At 44.4% G+C, this 13,038-nt stretch overlaps 1 protein-coding gene across 2 annotated transcripts; it reads right to left on the bottom strand.

The window, feature by feature from the left end:
- Positions 1-184: 184 nt before the first annotated feature.
- Positions 185-12,971, bottom strand: mrps2 (mitochondrial ribosomal protein S2). Of its 2 annotated transcripts, XM_048558592.2 has the most exons (4): positions 12,856-12,971; positions 12,364-12,474; positions 6,385-6,511; positions 197-769 (listed from the first exon to the last, which is right to left on the bottom strand). In XM_048558592.2, the coding sequence occupies exons 1-4, from the start codon at positions 12,872-12,874 to the stop codon at positions 238-240; spliced, it is 789 nt and encodes a 262-aa protein (XP_048414549.1). In that variant the 5' UTR covers positions 12,875-12,971; the 3' UTR covers positions 197-237. The 2 variants fall into 2 exon arrangements, with proteins under 2 accessions (XP_059494122.1, XP_048414549.1); XM_059638139.1 differs by lacking the exons at positions 12,364-12,474; positions 12,856-12,971 and adding an exon at positions 12,711-12,849 and having other exon boundaries at positions 185-769.
- Between the last annotated feature and the right edge of the window lie 67 nt (positions 12,972-13,038).

Raw genomic sequence — 13,038 nt, 5'->3', positions numbered from 1 at the left:
AATAAAAACTTTTTTCTACTTCTATCCCATAAAATATTTCCAATCATTTCACTGCAGGAATTCCTTCCTTCCCATCATTTATCCTCCCTGGTCTGGAGGGGCATTCAAAAGACATCAAGTGCTATGAGCGGACTAATTTAATGCACATTTCCATTTTTCAACGATGGACATAACCTAAGTTACAAATCACTGTGCTTGATGATAGCAATTGTTTTGTACATTAACAATTTTATTTGGTCATTTTTTCTGAATTCCATACAGTAGGTCCATTTGACGTCTCTTGTCTTTAGCTCGAAGAATGGTCATTTTAAAAAGTTTACAGTAGAGATTAATTGCCAAAGGAGAGTCATCATTTCCCGGAACGGGGTAAGTAATGAGACTGGGATTACAGTTACTGTCTACTATTCCTGCTGTTGGAATATTCATCTTGGCAGCATCTCGCACTGCAACATGCTGCTCAAATATATTATTCAAAGTACTGAGAAAGATGATGAGATCAGGCAGGCGAACACCAGTTCCATACTGGACATGCGCATTGGTCAGCAAGCCACCCTGCCAGTATCTGGTGTGTGCATACTCCCCGCACTCCTTTGCTGTTTCCTCTATCAGGTGAGCAAATTGACGCATGCGACTCACAAACAAGATGATCCCTTTCCGATAGGCACAATGGGCGGTGAAGTTTAGAGCTTGCTGAAGGTAAAGAATAGATTGATCCAAATCAATGATGTCCTGGCCCAATCGGCAACCGAAGAGATATGGCTCCATCAGCCTAACAGAAGTGAAAGAATTCCCATAAATAATAATTAACATTCAAACCATTATTCTCATTCCTTTTACCTCACCGAGCATATATATAACATAACAGCACAGTACAGGCCCTTCAGCCCTCGATGTTGTGCCGACCTGTCATACCGATCTCAAGCCCATCTAACCTACACTATTCCATGTACGTCCATATGCTTATCCAATGACGACTTAAATGTACCTAAAGTTGGCGAATCTACTACCGTTGCAGGCAAAGCGTTCCATTCCCTTACTACTCTCCGAGTAAAGAAACTACCTCTGACATCTGTCCTATATCTTTCACCCCTCAGTTTAAAGCTATGCCCCCTCGTGCTCGCCGTCACCATCTGAGGAAAAAGGCTTTCCCTATCCATCCTATCTAACCCGCTGATTATTTTATATGTTTCAATTAAGTCACCTCTCAACCTTCTTCTCTCTAACGAAAACAGCCTCAAGTCCCTCAACCTTTCCTCGTAAGACCTTCCCTCCATACCACGCAACATTCTAGTAAATCTCCTCTGCACCCTTTCCAAAGCTTCCACATCCTTCTTATAATGCGGTGACCAGAACTGTACGCAATACTCCATATGCGGCCGCACCAGAGTTTTGTACAGCTGCAGCATAACCTCTTCGTTCCAGAACTCGATCCCTCTATAACAAAAGCTGAAACACCGTATGCCTTCTTAACAGCCCTGTCAACGTGGGTGGTAACTTTCACTGTGTACATGGACACCGAGATCTCTCTGTTCATCTATACTACCAAGAATCTTACCAATAGCCCAGTACTTTGCATTCCGGTTACTCCTACCAAAGTGCATCACCTCACACTTGTCCGCATTAAACTCCATTTGTCACCTCTCAGCCCAGCTCTGCAGCTTATCTATGTCTCTCTGCAACCTGCAGCATCCTTCGTCACTATCCACAACTCCACCGACCTTGGTGTCATCTGCAAATTTACTAACCCATCCTGCTACGCCCTCATCCAGGTCATTTATAGAAATGACAAACAGCAGTGGACCCAACACCGACCCTTGCGGTACACCACTAGTAACTGGTCTCCAGGATGAACATTTCCCATCAACCACCACCCTCTTTTCTTTCAGCAAGCCAATTTCTGATGCAAACTGCTATATCTCCCACAATCCTATTCCTCCGCATTTTGTACAATAGACTACTGTGGGGAACCTTATCAAATGCTGAAATCCATATACACCACACCAACCGGTTTACTCTCATCTACCTGTTTGGTCACCTTCTCAAAGTACTCAATAGGGTTTGTGAGGCATGACCTTCCCTTCACAAAACCGTGCTGACTATCCCTAATCAAATTATTCTTTTCTAGGTGATTATAAATCCTCTCTCTTATAACCTTTTCCAAAACTTTACCAACAACTGAGGTAAGGCTCACTGGTCTAAAATTACCAGGGTTGTCTCTACTCCCCTTCTTGAACAGGGGAACCACATTTGCTATCCTCCAGTCTTCTGGCACTATTCCTGTAGACAATGACGAGTTAAAGATCAATGCCAAAGGCTCGGCAATCTCCTCCCTGGCTTCCCAGAGGATCCTAGGATAAATCCCATCCGGCCCAAGTGACTTATCTATTTTCACCCTCTGAAGGATTTCTAATACCCCTTCCTTGTGAACCTCAATCCCACCTAGTCTAGTAGCCTGTATTTCAGTATGCTCCTTGACAACATTGTCGTTTTTCTAGAGAGAATACTGTCGAAAAATATTCATTTGGTGCTTCCCCTATCTCCTCTGACTCCACACACAACTTACCCCCACTATCCTTGATTGGCCCTAATCTTACTTTCATCATTCTTTCATTCCTTAAATACCTATAGAAAGCCTTAGGGTTTACCCTGATCCTATCCGCCAGCAACTTCTCATGTTTCCTCCTGGATCTTCTGAGCTCTCTCTTTAGGTCCTTCCTGGCTACCTCATAGCCCTCAAGCGCCCTAACTGAGCCTTCACATCTCATCCTAACATAAGCCTTCTTCTTCCTCTTTACCAGAGATTCCACTTCCTTCGTAAACCACGGCTCCCGCGCTCTACAGCTTCCTCCCTGCCTGACAGGTGCATACTTATCTAGGACACACAGGAGCTTTTCCTTGAAAAAGCTCCACATTTCTAATGTGCCCATCCCCTGCAGTTTCCCTCAATCAGTTGTGACCGGAAACTGTCGAATCATAGACAGTGAAACTCTGTAATTAGACTGTACCAGACAAAAAAAGGCCAGAAATTATACAGAGTATTTTCGTGCAGCAGGCAGCCATTTGGTTCACTGTGTCTGTGCCAGCTCTCTGCAAGGGCAATTCACCTAGTTCCACTCCATCTTTTCCCCTTATACCAGAATTTCTTTTTCCTCTTCAAACAATGTGCCATACTTGTTCCAAAAAAAAAGTTTGGATAAACCCAGCAATTATAGGCCATTCAGTTTAACCTTGGTGACAGGCAAGGTTTTAGTCATGAGAATCCAAATCAAAATTTACAGCTACTTGTACAAATCTAGATTAAAGATTGATTAACTGTTAGGTACAGATTAGTTATGAATAAATTGTGTTTAACTTGGTTGAATTTTTGCTGGAATACCAGAGAAGATTGATGAGGGTAATGCAATCGGTGAGATGCTTAGGGACTCAAAGAGCTTTTGGTAAAGTGCACCATAACACAGTCATCAGCAATGGTGAAGTCCTTTGAATCGCAGGAATCAGAGGAGTGGTGAATCATTGTTTTTCAGACTGGAGGAAAGTTGGGGTTCCTCCAGTTCCATGTTCATGATCCAGACTTGGATGTGCATGGCACAATTTCAAACGCTGCAAATGAGACAAAGCTTGGAACTCTGAGGACAGTGAGACTTCAAGAGGACACAGGCAGACTAGCTGGAGATGGGCATATGGCAGATGAAATTTAAATTGAGGGAAGTGTGAACTGATACATTTTGGTTAAGAATAACGAAGAGATGCAAAAATAAGTAGAATTCTAAAGGCAATGCATGAGCTGAGGTACCTGAAGTTTTCTGTGAAAGCACTTAATGATGAATCATAAGCTTTATAAATAGAGGCACAGAATATGGAAAAGCAAGGTAATTTCGAACATTTAGAAAATATTGTTTGGACCTCAACTGCAGTACTGTGTCACTGAGGTTGTAGACTTGCTCGCCGAGCCTGTGTATTTGATTGCAGACGTTTTGTCACCCTGCTAGGTAACATCAGTGTGCCTTTGGTGAAGTGTTGGTGTTCTGTCCCACTTGTTATTTACATTAGATAGTTGGAACTGCAGATGCTGGAGAATCTGAGATAACAAGGTGTAGGGCTGGATGAACACAGCAGGCCAAGCAGCATCAGAGGAGCAGGAAAGCTGATGTTTCAGGCCTTTTACTGAAGGGTCGAGGCCTGAAACATCAGGTTTCCTGCTCGGCCTGCTGTGCTCATCTAGGTCTATACCGTGTTATCTCAGTTATTTATATGCCCCAGTTTGCTGGGGTGGTTGGCATTACTTCCAGTTCTGTTTCTCAGTGCTTTGTACACAGGGTCTAATTCAATGTGTTTGTTCCAGTTGGAATGCCACACTTCCAGCAATTCCCTGACGTGTCTCTGTTTGGCTCGTGCTATTATGGATGCGTTGTCCCAGTCAAATATGTGTCCTTCTTTGTCCATGTATATTGAGACCAGTGAGAATTAGTTATGTCTCTTGGTGGCTAGTTGATGTTCGTGTATCTTATTGTCAGTTTTCCTCCAGTTTGGCCTGTGTGATGTTTTCCACAGTACTTGCATAGTATTTTGTACATTACATTAGCTTTGTTGGTTATGGCTATGGGATGCTTTATGTTCGTCAGTAGCTGTCGCAGGGTGGTTGTTGGTTTGTGGGCTACTCTGATACCTAGGGGTCCGAGTAGTCTCGTGATCATCTCTGGTATGTCTCTGATGTACGGTAGGGTGACTAGTGCGTCTGGCGGGTTGTGTCTTCTTGTTGCGGTTGTGCTTTTTGGGTATCCATTCCATACTTGAACAGGGGAAATTATGAGTTTTTAAAAGGGATAGACACAACCCGCCAGACGCACTAGTCACCCTACCGTAAATCACAGACATACCAGAGGTGATCACGAGACTACTCGGACCCCTAGGTATCAGAGTAGCCCACAAACCAACAACCACCCTGCGACAGCTACTGACGAACATAAAGCATCCCATAGCCATAACCAACAAAGCTAATGTAATGTACAAAATACTATGCAAGTACTGTGGAAAACATCACACAGGCCAAACTGGAGGAAAACTGACAATAAGATACACGAACATCAACTAGCCACCAAGAGACATAACTAATTCTCACTGGTCTCAATATACATGGACAAAGAAGGACACATATTCGACTGGGACAACGCATCCATAATAGCACGAGCCAAACAGAAAAGTAGATCATAGAATCCCTACAGTGTGGAAACGGCTCTTTGGCCCCATGAGTCCACAGCAAGCTTCAGAACATACCACCCAGAACCATCCCTCTGCAATCCACCTAGTCTACACACCCCTGTACACTACCGACAATTTAGCATTGCCAATCCACCTAGCCTGAACATCTTTGGATTGAGGGAGGAAACTGGAGCACCGAGAGGAAACCCATGCAGCGACAGGGAGAACGTGTAAACTCCACACAGACAGTTGCCCAAGGATGAGATTGAACACAGAACTGTACAGCACAGTACAGGCCCTGTGGCCCAAGAACTTGTGCCGAACTTTTACCCTAAACCTAAGGTCTGTCTAACCTGCACCACTACCTTATACTATCATCTATTTGCCTATCTAATGGCCACTTAAATGCCCCCAGTGAGGCCAACTCCACTACCCTCTCTGGCAATGCATTTCAAGCCCCTACCACTCTCTGAGTAAAGAACCTACCTGGGTTATTGGCACTGTGAGGCAGCAGTGCTAACCACTAAGTCACCTTGCCACCTCCTGGGAATTCCAGGAGGCTTGGCATTCCAACCGGAGTGCCATCAACAAACCCATTGAACTGGGCCCGATAATGCAAACCACTGAGAAACAGAACCGGAAGTAATGCCAACCAACTCAGCAAACTGGGACATAGAAATAACAAGAGAGACAGAACACTAACGCTTCACCAAAGGCGCACTGACCATGTTACCTAGCAGGGTGATGAAACATTAGCAACCAAACACACAGGCTCGACGAGCACGTCTACAACCTCATCCACAACCCCAGCTACAACTCTTCTCAAAAACTTTAAACTGCGGCACTCTGCGCAGCACATATCATAAAGAATGTGAAGAAACTGCAGCAGGTGAAGAAAGGATTTATGAGAATACTTCCAGAAATTGGATAGTTATCTGAATAGAGAAGATTTTTTAGGGAAAAGGCAGAGTTGTGGGGCAGATGAATTTACTGTCGTGAACAAACCAGCAGGAACACGCTGTGGAATTGCCCCCTTCAGTGGAATAGCCTATGAGACAAAAGTGACATAATTACACTCCTCTTTTCTCCTCCAACAACCCCCCACCCCCCACCAATCTACAGAACCACCTGCTTGAGCAGTTTCAAAAGGACTTCACTGTCAATACCAGCAGGTTGATCACCTACCTGTTCCGACAACCTCTTTTGTGACCAAGGTGCACCCTGGCATCGAAGAGGTCTTTCAAGGAGAAGAGTTCACTGACATGAAAGAAGTCTGGGTGTTTCAGGGGATCAGTCAACAGCATGTCATTTTCTAGAATAATTACACAGTCATTAGTTAATACAGATAAGCTAGCACAGGATCAAAATTAACACTGTGCCATCACTACTGAGCCATGCACGCTTTACAACAATTCTTCACAGATGGAATCGTCTTTCACACCTCTTATTGTAGCCGATCGCATTGATATAGCAGCTTTGACAGGAAGTAGACTAACAGATGGGAATACCTTACCCCTACTGAAACACAATGATACTTTTCATCATCTGCCCACCCAGACGGTCGTGGCAGCAATTTAACTCATCACCAAATCTCAACCTGCTCTGACCCCACAATAGCACTCTTTATCCAGGTACCTGAACAGGTTAATTAAAAGTATGATATGACATGCCTCTGAAGCAGGTAGGACTTGAACCTGGACCTTTTGACTCAGGTAGTTACACTACCACTGCACTTCAACAGCCCTACTTCATTCATTGATAACCTCAGCTCACCTCTTAGCTTCTGTACTGAGAGATTCCTAATCCAAGATTATTCTACTCCTCTTGCCTCATACAAGCTCCTTACCAACATTCACAGCAAGACTCAACCTTTTTATGAGGGGAGATTGTTTTCTTCATACAATTTGTTATGATTTGGAATGTGCTGGAAGAACAGTGGAGCAGATTCAATAATAATTTTCAAAAGGGAATTGGAAAAGTACTTATAAAACTATAGCCTGAGGGAAAGCGCAACCAACTGGATAACTTTTTCCAAGAGGCAGTACAGGCCTGATGGCCTGAATGGTGTGTCTCTTTGTTGTATCAACCTACGGTTCAATCTCATGTGACTCTAAGCTTCCAGTCTGTCAGTGAAAGGTGACACCTGTATTGCTCACCCGCTTCGTATCTCACTCCCTGCCTCCTGGTATGCCTGTCCCTGGGCGCAAAATAATCGGTCTACCATTTCAGACACAACATCACATTCAAATCTGTGGCTACATTTCTTAGAACTCAATGTCTGAAACCCGATGAACTTTCTACTTATTTCATATCAAAACGGGATAACATTTGTAATTTTAATAACAGCTACATGATTGTGCTAAAGTTGATTTTACCTTCTCAACCTACCTGTAGCCATTGATATGATCCACTACATCATTATCCTCCAACACCTCCCCAAAGTCATTGAACCGGATGCAATCATGCAATTTGTGGACGGGGAGTCACTTGCAATGGCTCCTTTTCCTGCTCGCACACAATGAACACTCGTGTCCCCTGCTGCTTCTCTCTCTTATTTCCTCTTTCCCCCACCTCATGCACACTCCTTTCCATTCCCTGTCTCAGGTTGATATAGACTGCTCAAAACTACTGGTGTCATATTTGATGTTAAGTTGAGCAATGGAGTCCTGAACTTCTCTATTAACATGACTACTCTGTTCTACCTTCATTCCATCGCCTGTCTCTCCCCCACCTCGGCTCACGTGCTGCAAGACCACAAGACATAAAAACAGAATTAGGCCATTCAGCCTATCAGGTCTGCTCTGTGTTGGATCACGGCAAGTATGGTTTTCAATGCCATTCTCCTGCTTTCTTCTCATAATCTTTGATCTCCTTATTAGTCAATAACCTACCTACCTCAATCTTAAGTACACTCAATGATTTGGCCTCCACAGCCCTCTGTGGTAATGAGTTCCACAGATAAACCACCTTCTGAAGTTCATCCTCATCTCAGTTCTAAAAAGTTGTCCTTTTACTGAGGCTATGCCCTAGTCTCTCCTCCTTGTGGAAACATCTTTTTCACACTCTTTCTATCCAGGCCTCTCAGTGTAAGTTTCAATGAGATTCCCGTCATCCTTCCAAACTCCATTTAATAAAGACCCCAAGTCCTCAATTGCTCCTCATATGACAAGCCCTTCAACCCCAGGATCATTTTTGTAAACTTCCTCTGAATCCCCTCAAAGCCAGTATCTCCTTTCTTAGATACAAGACCCAAAACTGCTCACAATATTTCTAACATAGTCTGAGCAGATCCTTATTCAGCCTCACCTGTATATTTCTGTTCTTGTATTCTAGCAGTCTTGAAATGAATGCTAATATTGTATTTGCCTTCCTAACTGCCTATTGAACGTGCTTGTTAACCTTGAGAACCATGAACTAGGATTCCCAAGTCCACTTGCGCTTCAGATTTCTGAAGCCTTTGCCTATTTAGAAAATACGCTATGCATCTATTCTTCCTACCAAAGTACATAACTTCATACATTCCCACACTGTATTCCATCTATCACTTCCTTGTACATTCTACTGGCCTATCCAAGTCTTTCTGCAGCTTCCCCGCATCCTCAACACTACCTTCCCACCCACTTTTGTGTCATCTGCAAACGTAGCAACAATGCCCTCTGTTCCTTTGTTCAGATCATTAATGTATAACAAACAGTTGTACTGCCAAAACAGACTCCTGTGGAACTCTACTAGTCACTGGCTACCATTCTGAAAAGGACCCCTTTATCCCTACTCTGTGCCTTCTGCCAGTCAAACAATCCTCTTTCCATGCCAACACCTTGCCTCTACTACCATGGGCCGTTATCCTATTTAGCAGCCTCCTGTGTGATATTTTATCAAAGGCCTTCTGGAAATCCAAACAGATCATGTCCACTGGCTCTCCTTTGTCTAACTTTTCTCACCGGCTTGATTAAGCCATATTGACTCAGTTCTATTTTACCGGGCACTTCCAAATACTCTGCAATCTCATCTTTAATACTGGACTCTAAAATCTTACCAACTAGTGAGATCGGGCTAACCAGCATATAACTTTGTGTCTTCTGCTTTCTTCACTTTTTAAAACATGTATGCTACATTAGCCATTTTCTAGCCCTCTGGGACCTTCCCTCAGTGCAGTCATTCCTGAAAGGTGACCATGAAGGCCTCAAAAGCCTCCTTCGCTATCTCTTTCTATGGGGTGTAGTACATCTGATCTGGGTGATTTATCCACTTTTAGACATTTGAACTTCCCCAACACCACCTTCTTAGAGATGGCCTTTACACTGAACTCTGTCAACTGATTCTCTCAGAGTTTGGGAATGCTGCTGGTGTCTTCCACAGTGCAAACTGATGTAAAGTACCTATTCAATTCCTCTGCCACTTCTTTGCACCCATAACTACTTAGTCAGTCTCATTTTCCAGTGGTTCAATGACCACATCTTGCCTCTCTTTTAATTAAACAAAAACACTTGAAATCTTGTTTTATATTACTAGCTAGCTTAGTCTCACATTTAACCTTCTCCACGGTCCCCCCTTAATGCTTTTTCAGTTATCCTTTGCTAGTTTTTAAAAAGGCCTCTGGTTTTCAACTAATCTTGAGTACTGTTGCTGAAATACCCAAGCATGCCTTTGTAACTTGTTGACCTGTCACTTCTAATGATTTCCTGGTAAGTCTACTTCCTTATCCTCTCAAAAATTTGAGATCATCCATAACTTTAGGCCCCTTAACCAAACTTGCACATATTCTTGTTCACTTCCTCCCCATGTTCACTGACTCCTGTTCGCCACTTGAAGAAACTCTTGAAGATCTCTGCACTCCTCACAGAATAGAATCCCTTCAGTGTGCACACAACAAGTCCACTCTGCCCTTCTGAAGAGCTTCCCACCCAGATTTATTCCCCTAATTTCCTGTGTCTAACCCAGCCAACTTAAACATCCCTGGGCACTATGGGGTAATTTAGCATGGCCAATCCACCTACCCTGCACATCTTTGGACTGTGGAAGGAAACTGGAACAGCCAGAGGACATGGTGAGAATGTGCAAACTCCACACATACTCCACATGACTGGAATTGAACCCAGATCCTTGGCACTGTGGGGCAGCAGTGCTAACCACTGTGCCATCCTACTTCAGAGTCTTGCACATCATTGACACCATTGTACCACCGTTTGCAACTGTGCCCTCAGTACATAAGACCATAAGCTCTAGAGTTACTCATTTGGCCCTCAGTTCCTTAAAGGCACTCCTTAAAACTCAACCTTTGAAAAAGCTGACGGTCACTTGAATGATTAGCTTCATGCAGAGGATCTCTGATTTAGGAACGTACAACTTATATAGTGATTGCAACAAGGTCAGCCACATGGAGCTCGTAGAATATGAGTTCCCTGATAGGGGCTGTTAATCTACTCCAATCAGGTAGTCCAGTCTGACAGACAAGAATAACAGGAGTGTCAGACATCCTGTTCACTCAGAGCTGGCTCTAAAGGAGTTGAATCAGCGTCAAAGATTCTCCATGTGTAAATAAAGGGTGACGTGATGACGGAATACTGACTTCTGGGGATTTATTTCAGTGGCAACAAGAGAAAATGACACGCTTAAAAAAATTTGCTTGCAACAGTCATCTTTGAATTGGGGTAGGCAATTCTGGTATTGTGCTGTTATTTGGGAAGCTTATCTCATTGGACCCTGCCATTGAAGACTGGGCCAGTGTATGGAAAGAATGCATTTTTTTTCAGACAAATGACATTGGGGCAGATGAAAAGCAATGAGTAATTTTCCTGACAGCCTGTGAACCCACAGCTTTTACAGTTATTAGGAGCCCAACTTTCCCTAAGACCACAGATACTAAAACCTTTAAGAGTTGATGAATTTAGCTAATGAATATTGTGATCTCAAGCCTCCTCCAATTCTGACATGTTATTGGTTTTGGCAATTCAAAAACCAGGTAAAACTGTACCAGATTTGTGACTAGGTTAAGATGACTGGGAGAGGAATGTGATAATAAAATGTGAGGCTGGATGAACACAGCAGGCTAGACTGGGAGAGGAATGTGACTAGTTTAAACCTTATTGAGATGTTGAGAGGCCATTTGGGATGCGGGATTAATGATATAATCAAGCAAAAGAACCTACTAGCTGAAGCCCAACTGGACTTCACACAGGCACTACAACTGGCTTTATCATTGGAAAATGCAGCAAGTGGAGCATCCGAGTTGCAGGGTATTCCGGTGGAAGTGGACACCATCACCAGTCCGACTGAGCTTGGGGAACTCTTGAATGAAAGCAATTGCATGTCCTCACTCAGGTCATATCCCAAACATAGGGACTCTAAGTCAGCCCGGGCAAAATCCCAAAACAAAGCCAAGCCTCAGCTAAACGGTTGAAATTTTCCTCAGAGTCTAGGCTGGCAAACCATTGTAGCTGATGCCAGTATGTGCATTCAATGTAGCAAATGAGTTCCATTAAACCTAAATTGAGTAAGGGAATTCGTGGGCCAGTAGCTAGGAGAGTGCAGAGGCTTTCCTTTAACTGTTTGCAACAGTTAAATTGCTTAGCAACATCTAAAAATCAAAACCAAACAGAATAAGCATCTGTTAAATGGTCACCCAGTCCTAATGGAGGTCGATACTGGTTCTGCAATCACTGAAAATGGCTGCACCTATCTTTAATAATATTTGCTCTAGACTCCAAACCTCAAATTCACCCATGGCCTCGGACAGACTGAGAACTCGTACTCGGGAACCTTTACAGATTAAGGGTACAACTTTGGTTCGATCCCTTATGAGAAACAGCTGGTTCAGTTACCACAGATTGCAATAAAAGGCTCCATCTTATGAACAAGCACTTGGACACAAGGTCCAGCTGACCCCACAGCTGGGCATTAATTACCCAATGTCATGATTTCAAATTACAGGAGGAGTGTTTTTTTGTGTCTCTGAAACAGATCACCTAGTGATCACTACGCTACTGCCTTGCAGACTGTGCTTCCACATTATATTATAGCCTTAACCACACTTCAAAAGCACTAAATTGACCATGAAGCTCTTCAGGATGGCTTGTGGTCTGTAAGAATACTACAGAAACGCAAATCTCTCCGAGTTCTAGCCTTGAATATGGAGTAACAGAATACTGCACGGTAGCCACTGACCTTGTTGTAGTAATGGTGAAGCAGGAGCCCCGGCATGGCCATGCAGCTGTGTGCTCTGTTGGTATCTGGGAATGGGCACCGTGATCCTCACACAGGCCAAGCGAGGCAGCACTGGGGGGGTGTGGGGTGTGGGAGTGGGGGGTGTGGGGGTGTGGGGGTGTGGGGGTGGGGGTGTGGGGGTGTGGGGGTGGGGGTGGGGGGGGGTGTGGGGGTGGGGGTGGGGGGGGGGTGGGGGTGGGGGGTGGGGGGGGGGGTGGGGGTGGGGGGGGGGGGAGGGGGAGGGGGGAGAAAGAAAAACATGTAAATTACAACAGTCCCGCAGTCCATGACTGGTTGGCCCCACTCACCCTGTCGCCATAATCCTTCAACAGCGTGTCCTTGTACACATGGAGAATGTTTGTTATACACCCACAACAGGGCCATTACTCTCAGACCGGGCCCAATAATCGTTGCCGATCAGCTCTACCCCTCCGAATGGAGGGAGTCACTTACCGATCCTCAACAACCTCATGATCCGTCTCCTCCTCACTTTCAACAAACTTTATCAACACCGAGAATCATGACAACAACCTCCTACCCTCATCAAGATGGCGATCCGGACCGTACGGCGCCCGCAAGCGGAGCCCTCATCAAGATGGCGATCTGGACCGGACAGCGACCGCAAGCGGAGCCCTC

The sequence above is a fragment of the Stegostoma tigrinum genome, chromosome 29 (assembly GCF_030684315.1).
Source record: "Stegostoma tigrinum isolate sSteTig4 chromosome 29, sSteTig4.hap1, whole genome shotgun sequence".
NCBI lineage: Eukaryota > Metazoa > Chordata > Chondrichthyes > Orectolobiformes > Stegostomatidae > Stegostoma > Stegostoma tigrinum.
The sequence above is the reverse complement of the archived record's forward strand: the minus strand, read 5'-3'. Positions and strand labels throughout refer to the sequence as shown.

What these genes read in the sequence shown, in the direction of transcription:
- mrps2 (XM_048558592.2), bottom strand. An exon ending in TTCACCATTACTACAACAAG is followed by an intron (nt 6,512 to 12,363) that starts GTCAGTGGCTAC and finishes TAATTATTCTAG; the next exon opens with AAAATGACATGCTGTTGACT. An exon ending in AAAAGAGGTTGTCGGAACAG is followed by an intron (nt 770 to 6,384) that starts GTAGGTGATCAA and finishes CACTTCTGTTAG; the next exon opens with GCTGATGGAGCCATATCTCT.